Genomic DNA, 15,634 nt, shown 5'->3' with positions numbered 1-15,634 from the left:
TGGTGTTGATCTCCTGCCTTCACTTTGCTTCCTGCTGTCTTTCCAAGTTTACTTGCGTACAGGGAATTTGCATCCGCAGCTTCTGTGTGCTCACCTTCTCCTCTCAGTCTTTGACAAGTCCCTGCTCAAGGCTTAGTGCTGAGCAGTGACTAAGAATTTCAAATCATAAGTGTGACCATGTGTGTGTGTGTGTGTGTGTGTGTGTGTGCGTTTGTGTCTGTGTCTGTGTCTATGTGTGGTGATGCACATATCATCTTTGTCATCCTCATGTCCGTGAATGGAGAATATGGATGCTCCTTCCCACCCAAGAGACTTTAATTCACCTCAGTACAAAGACGAGGTACACACACACACTTACGTGCACCTACACACAGGCACACTTACAGATGAAGCATGATTATATGACAGCCCTTATTCATATCACCGTCACACCATGCATCACGGCATGCCTCCTATTCCCTGTTTTCCACATCATAGACTTATAAGGCCACTGACAGCCCCCCAGACACAGTCAGATTCCTCTAAATCTAAATGATTTATCCTCCGTCATGCTCTCCTCCATCCTCTCATCCATACATCCATCTTTTTTTTTTCTTTCTGTTCTGTATTACTCACCTCGTGCATCCACCATTCTCCAGAAAGCCTCGGACCCTGGAAACACCTGAGTGTCAGACTCTTGGCAGGAGGCTCTCTGGGAGTGGCAGGTAAGGCATGTACTGTAGGTTCAGCGCATGTCCAATGGTGCAGTGTGGGCTCACTGACAGGAAGAGTGTGAAATTACACAACTTGACAATTAGCCTAATGTTTGAATTATCCATCACTTGAAAGTCGCTAGTTTGAAAGAAGCCCTCTCCTTTTTGAGTTAATGTCAGATTAATGGAGGTTTTCTGGCTCGAGACACACAATAAGCCATGGTCCATGTTTGATTTTAAAGTCAATCATAATTGTTATTAAGTAACAGTCTGTCTAGATTTTCAATAGGTTTATGAACATTTGGTGCTTAGCCAGATGAATTAAGTCAAATCGCGGTCATCAGTTTGATGACATATTTCATTTTAGATCAAACTTTTATTGGATCTCACCTCGGTCTCCATTAATGCACATTAATTTGTGTGGAGGTTTTGCTGACTGTGACTCATCAGCAGAAGTTGCTTCCCTCTCTGAAGCAGGCATCCACTGACCTGCAGTCACATTACAGTGCATTAGCTTTTATAAAAAAAAAACCCAACATCAATAAAATTTACATAATGTTTCAACCTTTTCTCCTTAAAAATGTGTTATACAATGGTTGTGCCAAATATGTTAACATTAACATATACATATTTTGAGGAGAAATGGTTGGATGTTCAGATAATGGTCCTTAAATCGCTCTTTTAATGTAGATCAAACATTTTCATTTCTTTACACTTTGTGAGCTTTAAAGGTTCTACATTATATAAAAGCAGCTGTTCATGCCTTTTATAATACAACAGCTCTAGGTTCTATATTAATACTGTGAAAGTATCAAAGACTCAATCCAAGGAGAAATGCACACAGCCTGTACTCAACAAACTGAGCCTTAACACCGGCTGTCATGACTTCTGTAACTTTGTGATGTCACAGGTCAGTGTCTCTCTTCTTATTGGCTCACAGACTGTTGTTACAACAGCCCCAGAGAAAAGCCTGAGAGAGGAGATGTAAAATAACCTAGAATAGCTATTGGGTCCTCTTATGGATCAACACTTCATATTGACCACAGGAAAGTCTAGACTATGAGGCCTTTAACGTGTGTTTTCTGGTTCATTTTAAACTTTTTTAAAAACCCTTTATTTTTATTTTTATTATTATTATTATTATTTTAAAACAGTTTTTTCTTCTTTCTGTTGCTTTCCCTCCTCAACCATTTTTCTTCAACCTCATCCTTCTACTCTCCCTTGTTTTTGCACGCTGCTGCTCACACATTGTGTTGCTTTGGTGTTGGGTTTGTATGAAACATCATGTGCATTTGTGTGTGTATGTACCAGAATCAAACCTACCTCTATACTGAGGGGCTCTAGAGGAAAGAATGCCCCACATCAGGCCCTGGGTAAGGGTTCCCTTAGAATGTGAGAGGCAGATCCCCCTACCATTCCCTGTAGACGCTGCTCTTTCACTCCCACACACTCTTGTCAGTGTGAGTGTGTTTGTGACTTGTGTGTGCCACAACGCAGCCTCCGACGCTGCAGCTCCACTGTGTTTGTGTGCGTAGTGTACAGTGTGTACTGTGTGTGGTGTGGGTGTTTGTCAGTGTAATATTGTAATTTCTTTGTGGATGTGTGAGTGTTTTTAAGATTTTCTGGGTTAAATTCCTGTTTTGCATATTCTGGTATGTCACAGCCATCCTTCAGAATATGGCCATTTACTACATTACTACAATTACTACATTTGTTACATACATAGACCTTTTGAATGGAAATTGCACAACTGCTCATGTAATTATAAAAAAAATACACCATATTCATACTCAGCAGAATAATGAAAATGCACAGACACAATAGTTTTCTGCCTGTATGGAGAATGCTACTTGAAAACAGCAATGAAACAGTCCTCTCACAGGGTCACTCACAGTGAAATAGAAAAGAGGGTTTTTATGAGTAGCTCCTGTTCCCAGGTGTTTTGTGAGGATGGATCAGAATGAATGAGTGTCTGCAGAGCTGGTTGGAGCGCAGCCTCTCTGTGTCCTCTCTCTAAACCTTTATTTGCTGCTCTTTTTTTGGCAGCAGAGTCCCTGACTTTCAAACAAGCTTTTCTTTGCCGTATACTTTGTGAAATTGTCGCCTCTGATTTTCCACCAAAATATTGTTGCTGTTCCTACAGCCACATCCTGTCTATTCATTTCCTCTGCAGCTTTATCTTTGATGTCACTTATCCTAAATCACGATATATGAAACAACACCAGGTTCTGCTCTTTGTGTGTGAATTTCAAAATGGTGTGAAATCTGACCAGCGAGAGCCCGGTGCAACAGTGACTCATCGTGGACCACAAACATATTGACTTTCATTTTCTCTCCTTTTTTTATTCCTGTTCTTCTCTTTCTTGTTTTGTTTTTTTTGGTTCATTCTTCTTCCCGCTCTTTTCTACAACCTTCTCACCCTCTCTCCTTCCCACTGGTTGTGTTCTTCTGTCTACTTTCATGTTGTTCTGTGTTAGGGGCCCCTTTCAAAGTGGTGCGTCTCTTTCCTCCTCTGTGACGTCCTCCTCAGCCCGCAGAGCCAGGCAGCTCCCACAGCTTCCCCCCAAGAGCAGCACTGTAGAACAAGGTACTGTATGTGTTGATGCAGGTGTAATTACCAAACATGAATATCCACCATGACGAGGCAGTAGGAAATATTTGCTACATCCTGAACTCTCAGGTTAGAGGCAAAGATACATGATGATTGATTGTTTCCCTGTCTCTGCTTAGTACAACTTACTGTTCTGCTGTTTTAGAGCAGTGAAGAAGAATTGCATTTTAGGGAAAGTGCTGTTTTATCCAGGTATGAAAAGGTTTTTATTTTGTTAGAGGGATACTTCACCCAAAATCGATAATTCACCAATTTTCTATTCACCATCATACCAAGGAAGGGTTTGGAGAACTTTTGGAGTTATCAAAACGTTTTTGTTTTTTCATATAATGGCGGCGGATAGAGCTCATTTTTTAATCATCCAAAACACACTCTATGAAACATCCAAATAGTGAGATTTGGTGCGAGATGTTCGTTCGTCGTTGTAAACCATTGGATGATGTAAACATGGAAGAACATCTTGCAGCAAATCATGCGCACCTTGTGCAGCTTCAGGACACTTGCGTCAGTACAGACGAGCAGTATGGAGGTATCTGGATGTTTCATAGAGTGTGTTTTGGATAATTCAAAAGTGAACTCTATCCGCTGCCATTATATGAAAATCCGTTGCCAGCCGGACCCCCCCTGGAACTCCTAAAGCGTTTTGATAACTCTGAAAGTTCTCCAAACCCCTCCTTGGCATGACAGTGAGTAGAAAATTGGTGAATTGTCGATTTTGGGTGAAGTATCCCTTTAATATATTAGACGGTATCATGTCATTGACTTCTAGTATCAGTAGCATAGGAACATCGGATGAAATGTTGATGTGGCCTGTGTTCTGTGTCTAGGCTGGTGCAGGGCCATTTAGTGCAGTCTTTGGTTTCTCTTCATTTTCATCATGTCTTCAGGCTGAACACTACATCTGAACTTCCTCAGGGGGGGTCTAAAGCCTGAACAAGAGTTTGTTTACCTTGTTCTTTGGCAGGTGTGGATGTGTGAGGGATTAGATCCAGCCTTAGGGAATGAACTGGCCATAATTGGTATAAGGCCTGTGTGATAATTCACTATTATTCATTCATCACCTTTGAGCAGAACTGTTCTGTGATCATAATCTTCTCATGTTATCTTTCTACACATTTCTGTCATCTATTGAACAAACTCAGGAACTAAAGGAGTGAATAGTTAAGTTGTGAAAAACCGCTGTACGTCGCTTTGAAAGAAAACTGAAGACCTACCTTTTTAGTCTTGCTTTATATTTAATTTATTTTCTTGTGAATTTATTGACACAGCTTAGGCTTTTTCAGTCATCCGTCCTTTTATTATGTATGTTTGTGTGTTTGTGTGTGTGTTTGTGTTGGTAGCCCTGGTAGCAGAGCAGTGTGTCCGTCAGCTCCAGATGAGGGTTCAGTCCAACCGGATGTCAGCTGCCTCCACCTCCAGCCAACAGGAGCTGGACCGGTCCCTCAAGAACAAACGGGAGGTGTGTCAGTGTTTTCACCGCTCCACTTTAAAACAAACTCATCAGGAAAGTAAAGAGCTGCAGCCAGAAACAATGAGCATCAATCCTACCTAAGTGCGTCACAGAGAACAGCATACACCGTGTAAAGAAGTAATAAATAATGTTATAATAATGCTGAAGACCACTCAGTGAAATAAATGGGTTCCAACTAATGCACCTAACAATGTGACTGTAGAAGTGTATATAATCCACACAGGCCAGATCATCACAATCATTTTCATATATGTTAATACTTTTTACAAAATCTAAATAGTTGATGAAAGCTCAACAGACAGGGTTTATCTTTTGTAAGCTTTGGACGACCTTTCACAGTGAAACAAGACTGTGATTGGATGAAAGGTGTAAAACAAATTTTAAAATGGTTTCATTTCAATCAAATTATAAAGATTTACTCAATTTCAAACTTAAATCAGCCTTATTGAATTGTTTTTCAGTGTGATTAATCTCCACTTTGATCATCAACTACTCTGGAGTTAAGAACAGTGAAACCAAAACAATCCCCTGAGAGAAGCTAAAATATTAATTAGTAATGATTTTCTCTCTTTTTGTTTACCACATTAAAGTCACTGTCACATGAAATGTCATCTATTTTCTATGTTAATGTGTGTAGTTCAGCTTTAAATATTCTGGACATGATATCAACAGTTTTGTCAACAATGTTTTGATCATAAATTGACATGTGTGGTGTGTGTGTGTGTGTGTGTGTGTGTGTGTGTGTGTGTGTGTGTGTGTGTGTGTGTGTGTGTGTGTGTGTGTGTTTCCTGTAGGTCTATAAGGATCAGAGGAGGAGCAGTGAAAATGTTTCCCATAAGTCCTCAGACAGTGATGTCAGTGACGTGTCAGCCATCTCTCGAACCAGCAGTGCCTCTCGCATCAGTAGCACCAGCTACATGTCCATCCAGTCAGAGAGACCCCGAGGACGCTTCAGGTACACACACACACACACACACACACACACACACACACACACACACACACACACTTACACACATACAAAGTTAATGCTCATGTTTTCAGCTCAGTAAAGGTACTTTGAAGTGAGTTTAAAGGGATAGTTCAACATTTTGGCAAATTGGCCCATTGCCATAATCCCTATAGTTTTAGAAGTAGGTTTGTTACCTTTATTTGTCGGTGCAAGCTATGTTTAGAACGGCGGAACAGAGCCGCAAGCTGCTCAGAGCTATGCTACAGAGGCTCATGGGATTTCTTGGTTTCCCTCATCAAACTCATCAAATACACAATCCAACAACTCCACAACGCTCTGGTGGACAAGTTGTGACCTGCACATTCACCACGCTATGAGATAATAACGGAACGTTACGAGATGGAGATGATTTCGAGGCAAATGCAGAGACTGCTTGCCAAAAAACTGTCCCTGAAGGCAACGCACATCAGCGGCTTTCCATGAATTTATCTCGGAAACAACTCTGTCTGGTAATGTTCCGTTATTATCTCATTAGCGTGGTGAATGTGCGGTTTGTATTTGATGAGTTTGATGAGGGAAACCAAGAAATCCCATGAGCCTCCATAGCGTAGCTCTGAGCAGCTCACGGCTCTGCTCCGCCGTGCTAAAAATGGCTTGCACCGACAATTAAAGGTAACGAACCTACTCCCAAAACTATAGACCCTTTCAGAGAGTATAAACAAAGACAGGTGTGGCTCATTAGAAAACGCTCTGGTACACTAAATTGAATGGAGCCTTAATTAGTATCCTTGGTAACACCTGTATTTGTTTATACTCTCTGAAACGGTCTATAGGGATTATGGCAATGGGCCAATTTGACAAAATGTTTAACTATCCCTTTAATTTTGAATAAAATCATGTGATTGATTCTTATTGGTCAATGATCAGCCGGGCCATGCGTGCAACGGGCCGCCAGATGATGAAGAGTACCAGCGTGAGCGGCGAGATCTACGGCATGGAGCACGCCGATGGCAGCCAATCAGACACGGCGCTGGGGAGCCTGGGGAGCGGGATCAAGAAGCGGCGCTCGAGCCTCAGCCAACGTGTTGTTGCCATCCTACCAACCAGAATCAGCCGGAGTACCTCGCAGCTCAGCCAGACAGGTCAGAGAGTCCACCGACTGACTGGCGCTTACGCAACCACGCACCTAGAAACAAAGAAACATGAGTAGAAACAAGCCAGTAGGCATCCTGGGTAAAGTTCTACCTCTGACTGATCTCTGATCTGTTGTTCTCACTATTCACTGTCAACTATCAAAACATTTCAATGGAATGCGTCTTTCTAACACCGTGCATCACAAAAGCAGTTCTCTAAACAGACAACAACCACCACTTATAAACAGTCACACGTACAACATGATGATGTAACACAGTACAATGATGGAGAAAAACAGATCACATGAGAATAATGACATGACATTGTAATAAAATATCTTCTTATCTGCTCTAAACTACATGATATAACCGACCAGAGTCTTTCAGTTAAAGATGAAGAGTCCCTGTCACTATCACTTTAGTTCAGGGGTCTCCAACCTTTTTTCCTCCTTTTACAAAATGAAAATGGCTGAGAGCTACTCATGTTTTGTAACATTAATTCTTTCCGTTCGTAAAACAAAACTGTGTTTCCCACTCTTCATGAAAATAGTAGCCTATGTTTTAAGCCTCTAATGTCAATTATTATTGTCCCTCCTCTGGGTTGTCACAATACTAAAATTTTCATCTCGATACCGACACTCAGGAAAATATTCGATACTCGATACCATATTCGATACCACAGGGATAAAAAAAAAAAAAGAGAGAGAAATCCCTCTCTCTCACCTGCTTCTTTACTTTCTTATCTGCTCAAGGGAGGGAGGGGGTTGTAGGTTCTCTCTCTCTCTCTCTCTCTCTCTCTCTCTCTCTCTCTCTCTCTCTCTCTCTCTCTCTCACACACACACACACACACACACCTTATCACATGAGGCTTGCTGCCTCCCAAAAAGTTGAGATCTTTCCTCTGTGTGCCGCCCGTTACAGCGTCGCTTTGGTTGTGAGCACACATGATGCACATATAGTTTACGTTACATCTGTAGCCTACGGCCCTATATGCACGCACACGCTTGAACCAAGGCGGCGCCATAGGCAGGGAAAATCCTGGATAATAGGTGCAGGTTTGCCGAGTGACCAATCAAGTTTTCAAATGTTGCTATTAATCCTCGCGAGCTACTGGGAAAGGCGCCGCGAGCGACCGGTAGCTCGCGAGCGACGTGTTGGAGACCCCTGCTTTAGTTAGTACATAATACTGCTGCCAAAGAGATGCAGTCTCATCCACTCCGCTTGGCAGATGATGTCACCAGGAAAAGATTCATATAAAATGTTTCTCATATTTAGCAAAGCTGAAGCAGCACGTTTTACAGGAAGGGTGATTTAAACTGTGTAGAATATCTTATGCGATTACGTAAAAACCCTTCAAATGGTACATGGTTGTATTGGAAGATCAGACAATCATTGGGCATATAATATAGTGGTAGCAGCTAACCCCAGTGTCTTTTTAAAAAGGACCACAGTGTAAATAAATCTTTTAACCCAATAGTGTAGTGCCCTGATCTCAGCTTCAGTACCACAAGGTTGTGAGTTCAAATCCAGAAATGGACCTGTGCTGATATGTTTGCAGTTCATTCACCGTCTTTGACTTCAGCGCACCACTACACTAACTATATCAGGTAGTTAGTGTCTTGTCTCACAGTATACTCAACTGGCCGCATACCTTTTCACAGTAGTCACTGTATCAAATCCACCACTGCAGTTTTAGTGACTTTTGTCATGGTGCATCTACTGAAACCTAGGAATCACTTCTCCTAACAAGACATTACTATGGAATTAATGTTGATCAGAACTTCATATCATGTAACCATTTAAACACACACACACACACACACACACACACACACACACACACACACACACACACACACACACACACACACACACACACACACACACACACACACACACACACACCACTAGGTAACATTAACTAACACTGTGACATTTTCATATAGGTCTATGGGTGTATCCAGTGTTGCTGTTGTTTATGATGTTGTTGTTTATGAGCTTTGTTGTTGTTGTGTGTGTTATTTCAGAGGCGGCGGGTAAGGCGGTGGACAGACAGAAAGGTAAAGCAATAGTTAGACATAGAAAGGGACAGATATAGAGAGACAGACAGACTGGGCAGTCAGACACTACAGACAGAAAATAAGACTTCATTTATCAGCTCATCCTCGTAAGGACTTAAAGCTGCATTTCAGGTGCATAATCATAAACAGAGTATCTTAAATATGAGGACAAACATTTACAGGGCTATATACTGTACTTTACATAGCAGCTTTTGGATGTAGCTTTTTATTGTTTTGAGAGACGTTAGAATAAGTTAGTTAATAAACACTTTTATAGGTTTCTAATAGACACAGCTGTAGACAGAGCAGACCAGAGTCAGACAGACTGGAAACCACAGAGAGAATGAGAAGAAGGAGAAAGACGAGCTTTGTCAGACAGACAGAGGTCCCCAGCATCTCCAGCCCTTCCTGAACCCTGTCACTGGCACTCCACCCTCTCCTATCACCTCCTATCATGTTAATGGGATAGTTCAACATTTTGGCAAATTGCCATAATCTCTATAGTCATAGCAGTAGGTTCGTTACCTTTATTTGTCGGTACAAGCTATTTTTAGAACGGCGGAGCAGAGCCGTGAGCTGCTCAGAGCTACGCTACGGAGGCTAATGGGATTTCTTGGTTTCCCTCATCAAACTCATCAAATACGCTCTGGTGGACAAGTTGTGAGCTACACCTTCACCACGCTATGAGATAATAACGAAACGTTAAGAGACAAAACCGCTGATGCGCATTCCCATCAAGGGCAGTTTTTCGACAAGCAGTCTCTGCATTTGCCTCAAAAACAACTCTGTCTGGTAATGTTGTGTTATTATCTCATAGCGTGGTGAATGTGCAGGTCACAACTTGTCCACCAGAACGTTTTGGAGTTGTTGCATTGTGTACATTGTGTAAATTCCATTAGCCTCCGTAGCGTAGCTGTGAGCAGCTTGTGGCTCTGCTCCGCCGTTCTAAAAATAGCTTGCACCGACAATTAAAGGTAGCGAACCTACTCCTAAAACTATAGGGATTGTGGCAATGGGCCAATTTGCCAAAATGTTGAACTATTCCTTTAAAGGCTGGTTCAGTTCTACTAGAAGCCTTGCTGTGTCAAAATTCAGTGATTGATTATTGATTATTATGGTGGAGCGTGCACAGTGTCTGCACCATTTTGTTTTCAGTAACAAAATAAAAGTGAAAGTGGACAGAATGTTGATGACAACAGCAGGCCTTTCACACAGAGCTGAACTGGGCCTTTATGGTTGGATGTACACTGTCGTCAGTCTTCTGCACTTTTAGATTGCATTTAGATTGACTAGGCCATTTCCTTTTAGCCAGACCTTCCTCCAGTGACCTCACCACCTGGAATGACTAAATAAACACCTAAAACAACACTGATTGAAAAAAGATTGTATGCAATCATTTCAACAAAGCTTCACCCTAGCAACCTGAAGATGTGCATGCGTTTGTTTTTTTAATTTCCTTTATTAAACGTTCAGATTTTTAGAAATGTTGGTGAGGTCACCATTGGATGTGAATGTGCATGGGAAGACCTGCTCAGCCTATTAGTTATCAGGCTTTAAGTTGTTGCATTGAGTTAATACAATATACTATATGACTGTGAAAGGGGTCAACTCAACCTCCCCAAACGGATAACCTCGTATTAAACCTATTACAGTTTTGGGTAAGTGTGATATGAGATGCCTGATAACTGATATCAGTCAGGGTTTAGACGTCACCGTAGAAGGCTGCTGGCTCATGGACTCTTGCTTGTGTCTGCCACAGAGACGTCATCAGGCAAGAAGGGGAGTAAAGGCAGCAGCAGCATCCAGAGGAGCGTGGAGACGGGCATGGCGGTGGAGTATCCACGGGGAGGGTCGGCCATGAACCGACAGGCCAGCAGAGAGTCCACAGATGGCAGCATGAACAGCTACAGCTCTGAGGGGAAGTATGTGCACACTCAGGACAAGACTATATGACCTTTCATGTATGAACACAGGATGAGTGTTGCATTGACTGCTTGTCAGGGGTTTTTATGATCACCCCAGCACAAGCTACGTGGTGGAATTCCACGCACAATAAATACTCCTCCATCATTCAATGGATATATGTGACTATGTTTTAAAGGGATATTTCAAAATGTTGGCAAATTCACCCATTGCCATAATCCCTATAGTCTAAGGAGTAGGTTCGTTATCTTCAATTGTCGGTGCAAGGTATTTTTTAGATCGGCGGAGCAGAGCCGTGAGCTGCTCAGAGCTACACTACGGAGGCTCATGGGATTTCTTGCTTTCCCTCATCAAACTCATACACAATCCAACAAAGTTGCACATTCACCATGCTATGAGATAATAACGGAACGTTATGAGACAGAGGTAAATGCAAAGCCACTGTCGTGTCGAAAAGAGACGAAAAACTTCCTCCATCAGGAACATGCATCAGTGGCTTTCCACGAATTTGCAACAACTCGTTTTGGAGTTGTTGGATTGTGTATTTGATGAGTTTAATGAGGGAAACCAAGACATCCCATGAGCCTCCGTAGCGTAGCTCTGAGCAGCTCACGGCTCTGCTCCACCGATCTAAAAAATAGCTTGCACCGACAATTAAAGGTAACGAACCTACTCCTAAAACTTTAGGGATTATGGCAATGGGCGAATTTGCCAAAATTTTGAAATATCCCTTTAACATAGTGTTTTTTCCTTTTAACAGGGTGCTAAAGCAACCAAGATATGATTTGATTTGATTTGTTTGTTTGATTTGGTTTCTCCAAGGTGGCACACAATTCAAAACCTTACATTAAGTTCTGTTATCAGGCACAGCGCACTCACCTGAAGCAGAGAAATTCACATTAAAAATAGTCCTCATTTATAGTCCTCAAAACAGTACACAGCATCTTCCAAGGTCAGGAATGGAGTCACTTTATTAGTCCCTGAGCCCAAGCCAGGACTAGCCTGATGACATCATCAGGAGTAGCCTGATGACGCAGTACTGTTCTGCATTGTGTTGTACAGTATTATGTCAAGTAACATTATAGTGTGGAAAATACAGGGACTCATTTGCTTGTGTGTTTGTGTGTGTGTCAGTCTGATCTTCTCAGGGATGCGTTTGGGTGCTGACAGTCAGTTCAGTGACTTCCTTGATGGTTTAGGTCCTGGTCAGCTGGTGGGCCGGCAAACATTAGCAACACCTGCCATGGGTGAGTGACAGCTCCATCAGATCTGCTTCTATACATGACATTTCTGTGTTAATAATGCAGGCCATGGAAAAGCCCACAAATATGATGGGCTGTTGTTCTCTGTGAATGTGAAAATAGATGAAAAGCACCTTCTTTTGTATTTATGTCTATAATACAGGTGACGTCCAGATTGGCTTGATGGATAAGAAAGGCCAGCTGGAAGTGGAGGTGATCAGGGCACGAGGCCTTACCCCCAAACCAGGCTCCAAATCCCTCCCAGGTGAAACTCCCTCACTCCAATCTGATGAGAAGTTCAAAGTCAAATTCAGTGTGATGCGACCTGAACATCAAACACAAACACTAACAACAAAGTTTCTCCCCCTTTCCTTTCCTCTCGACTCTTTCTGCTCTGCCCATCTGCCTTTTAACCCCCCCCCCCCTCCCTCCCTCTCTGATTTTCCTCAACCCTTACCCCACCCCTCCATCCCCAGCTCCCTACGTCAAGGTGTACCTGCTGGATAATGGAACTTGTAAAGCCAAAAAGAAAACTAAGATTGCACGAAAGACTCTGGAGCCTCTCTACCAGCAGCACCTGCTCTTTGAAGAGAGTCCTCAGGGCAAGGTGCTTCAGGTGAGATACTGTGTCTGTGTGTGTCTGTGGTTGTGCTTGAGGGTAAACCTAGTAACACTTTAAAGTCAAACAGACCAATCATTGCTCAATTTTATAATGTGATGCCATGAAAACTAAAAATAAACTACTACATGGTTCTTTTATTGTCTAGACTTGGACTTGACTTGCACTTAAATTGCCAGTATTAAAGGATAATTACCGTTTTTTTTTACTATCTGGACCTTATTTCTAGCATAAAATACAATCATTTACTCACCCAGATGACTTTGGTGTCATTACAAGTCGTTGTGATGAAATTAGATCCAGCCGAGAGCCGCGTATATCCGTATAATGCGAGAACACGGGGCAGCGCAATGCAGTCTCTAAATAACACATTATCCGCCACAAAACTCGTTCATTCACCAATATTTCGTTATGATACACTAGTGCTATTCCCCTCCGAGCCCGTGGTGGCATGTTATCAACATCCGTGGTCTGTAGGTTGACCTACTAACCTCTGACCTGGATGATGTCATCTCTGAGCACCGCGTGGCTTGTTGCTACCGCTAATACTATGGTTCGTTTCTGCGTGTTTCTGACTTGTCAGAACAAAATGAGCAGCTGGACGAAGTTCAGCTTCCACAGGCTTCCTCTCCTCAACCTGGACTCACTAAAGCTCCGGCTAGTTGAGATAAAAATGGACCCGAATGCCGAAGCAGAATGATTATTATCAGAATGAGCCAATGAGAATGAAAACAGTAATTATCCTTTAATACTTTAGAGATTTGTCTCTTTGGGGAGAGAAGCCTCAGGCGTGTCCCTTCTACAGTACTTAAGTCGTCTTTGAGTCTGAAGTCTTAATGGTGGTAATTCAAGCTAACATATGTTTACATCTGAAAAAAAAAGATTCTCTCCAGCTCACTTGTCTGACCCTTCCCTCCTCTAGGTGATAGTCTGGGGCGACTATGGACGATTGGACCACAAATGTTTCATGGGTGTAGCACAGATCCTACTGGAGGACCTGGACCTCACAAGCACGGTGATTGGCTGGTACAAACTGTTTCCACCGTCCTCTTTGGTGGACCCTACATTAGCTCCACTCACGCGACTGGCATCTCAGACGTCATTGGACAGCTCAGGACCGCCGCCAGGCGTTCGGTCCTAGTGACCGGATGGCGACCGCAAAACCCACCCCCCCAATATCCCTCAAATGACGAAATAATGGACCACAGCTACTGGACCACAGCTGAGCAAAGGGGCCAGAACCCCGCCCCCGGAGATCGACACCAAGAAGCCCTCGGTCAACCAATGAAAAGCCAGATGGAGAAACAGGGAATGAGAGAGAGAGAAAGAGAGAGAGGGAGAGACAGAACTAGCCAATCAAAGCTTAGCTGGAGTCTGACAATCACGTCTCACACCTTCCCTCTTCCTCCTCCTTACAACTTTTTTTGTTTTCAGAGCTTTGCTTTCTTTGTTTTCTCCTCTGACCGGCAGCAGTAGAGCTTTGTCCAACATCCTTCACTTCTCTCTACTGTTTCTTCCCTTTCTTTGTTCTTACTTTCTTGTGCAGCCCCTATTAGAGCACTTGATTCAAGTGGAGTCCTCCACCCAGTACTGCCCCAGCCAATCAGAGAAGAGCTTACTGCAGGGTCACAGGGATGAGTAGTCTAAACAGTGCGCAGAAGTTAGTAGCAAACTGACGCAGCTGTACTGTCACATATAGGTTGGCTGTCGTCTCTACCAGTGTTACCATGGTAACAGTGTCACAGATGAGCACGAGGGGCAGTGGATCAGCACAGTTTGGTAACCTCTTTAGGTGAAGGGAGGCGGCATACGTACGTGCACGTCCTTAGCCTTGTTGTGAGATACGAAAGCAAGCACAAGAAGAGCTTGACTCCTTTATTGGGACAAACAAAAAGTTTTGCTCTTTGTGTAAACAAAGAGGAAAGAAAACAGAGGCCAAATTAACAATTTGCTTTTTTTAATTGTTTTTATTTGGAATCATTTTTTTATGTCTTTGTTTTGCCTAGAGTTCAGAATGGTACCATAAGGTGCAGACTCCCTCTGTGTACGTGTATGTTTGGTTTTCGAGCGACGGTGCGCCAAAGGCCGACGACAAAGGTCAGGTCACATTCGCCCGAACACCTTTCACCCGATCCTCACCCCTTTACCCCTTTACCCCATCTCTCCCCCGTTCCCAAACCCTCAAACTCCCCCTGCAGGAGGGAGCAGCATGACTCGGGGATGCCCCGGCCCCGGCCCCAAGCTGCATGCACGTTTCTTTTGTTCCGTTTGTTTCGTTTGTTTCGTTTTGTTCTCTATACTTTTTTGTAAAATCGAAGACGAGACAAATTAACGAACAATTCTCAAAAAACAAAAACAGAAAAAAAGACTAGACTATGTGTGTTAGTTCCACATACTTTTAGGCCAGCTTGTATGTTGCATGTTCTTGTACAGTTTGCTCGTACTGAATATGAATACAAACCGAGAAAAGCCAAGCCATCCCCGCCCCCTAACGAGGAGCGGACCAGTGGGGGGAGGGGTCAACTCCACCCAGGCCACGCCTACCACTCTGGGTCTAAATATCCATATTAGGAAGTCTCCGGAAAAAAAAAAGAAAAAGTTCCTTTGTTTCAGTTTTTCTTTGAACCCTTTGAACAACAGTGCTGTTCTGTAGTACTGAGCATACTCGAGCCCCCGGTGTATCTGAGGATGTAGGTGTCTAAACTGTAGTTTACGACAGTCGGGGCTAGAGACAGAGATAGAGAATGTGTGTATAACAGCTAAATGTATATGAAGTATAATTATGAGTTTGACAGAAATGATAAAGATATAGATATATGAATATAAAAAGAGTGTATTTGACTGTACACCCGTCACCGACTCACACACATGCACATCTTGTACATACAAATCAGGATGAGCGGCTTAAACTTAAAGATATGAACTAACAAAA

The 15,634-nt window shown here is 42.8% G+C and overlaps 2 protein-coding genes across 3 annotated transcripts in view; one reads left to right on the top strand and one right to left on the bottom strand.

Annotated features, from left to right (window-relative positions):
* asrgl1 (asparaginase and isoaspartyl peptidase 1) overlaps positions 1-6,760 on the bottom strand; it is a 122,242-nt gene extending 115,482 nt beyond the window's left edge. Inside the window, exon 1 of the mRNA XM_083988503.1 lies at positions 6,751-6,760. The gene's annotated coding sequence lies outside the window, so the exon portion shown is untranslated. The remainder of the gene's footprint in view (positions 1-6,750) is intronic.
* rims1a (regulating synaptic membrane exocytosis 1a) overlaps positions 1-13,843 on the top strand; it is a gene marked incomplete at both ends in the record, with an annotated part of 116,490 nt that extends 102,647 nt beyond the window's left edge. The window contains 12 exons of one of the 2 annotated variants that reach the window (XM_083988491.1): positions 284-340; positions 639-704; positions 3,170-3,279; positions 4,644-4,762; positions 5,569-5,729; positions 6,654-6,868; positions 8,887-8,919; positions 10,679-10,841; positions 11,977-12,089; positions 12,247-12,348; positions 12,560-12,699; positions 13,625-13,843. In XM_083988491.1, the coding sequence (XP_083844617.1) occupies positions 284-340; positions 639-704; positions 3,170-3,279; positions 4,644-4,762; positions 5,569-5,729; positions 6,654-6,868; positions 8,887-8,919; positions 10,679-10,841; positions 11,977-12,089; positions 12,247-12,348; positions 12,560-12,699; positions 13,625-13,843 (1,498 nt within the window). The remainder of the gene's footprint in view (positions 1-283; positions 341-638; positions 705-3,169; positions 3,280-4,643; positions 4,763-5,568; positions 5,730-6,653; positions 6,869-8,886; positions 8,920-10,678; positions 10,842-11,976; positions 12,090-12,246; positions 12,349-12,559; positions 12,700-13,624) is intronic. The other variant, XM_083988492.1, reaches the window with a different exon arrangement.
* Positions 13,844-15,634: the final 1,791 nt, after the last annotated feature.

The sequence above is a fragment of the Trachurus trachurus genome (genome assembly GCF_905171665.1).
Source record: "Trachurus trachurus genome assembly, chromosome: 15".
NCBI lineage: Eukaryota > Metazoa > Chordata > Actinopteri > Carangiformes > Carangidae > Trachurus > Trachurus trachurus.
The sequence above is the reverse complement of the archived record's forward strand: the minus strand, read 5'-3'. Positions and strand labels throughout refer to the sequence as shown.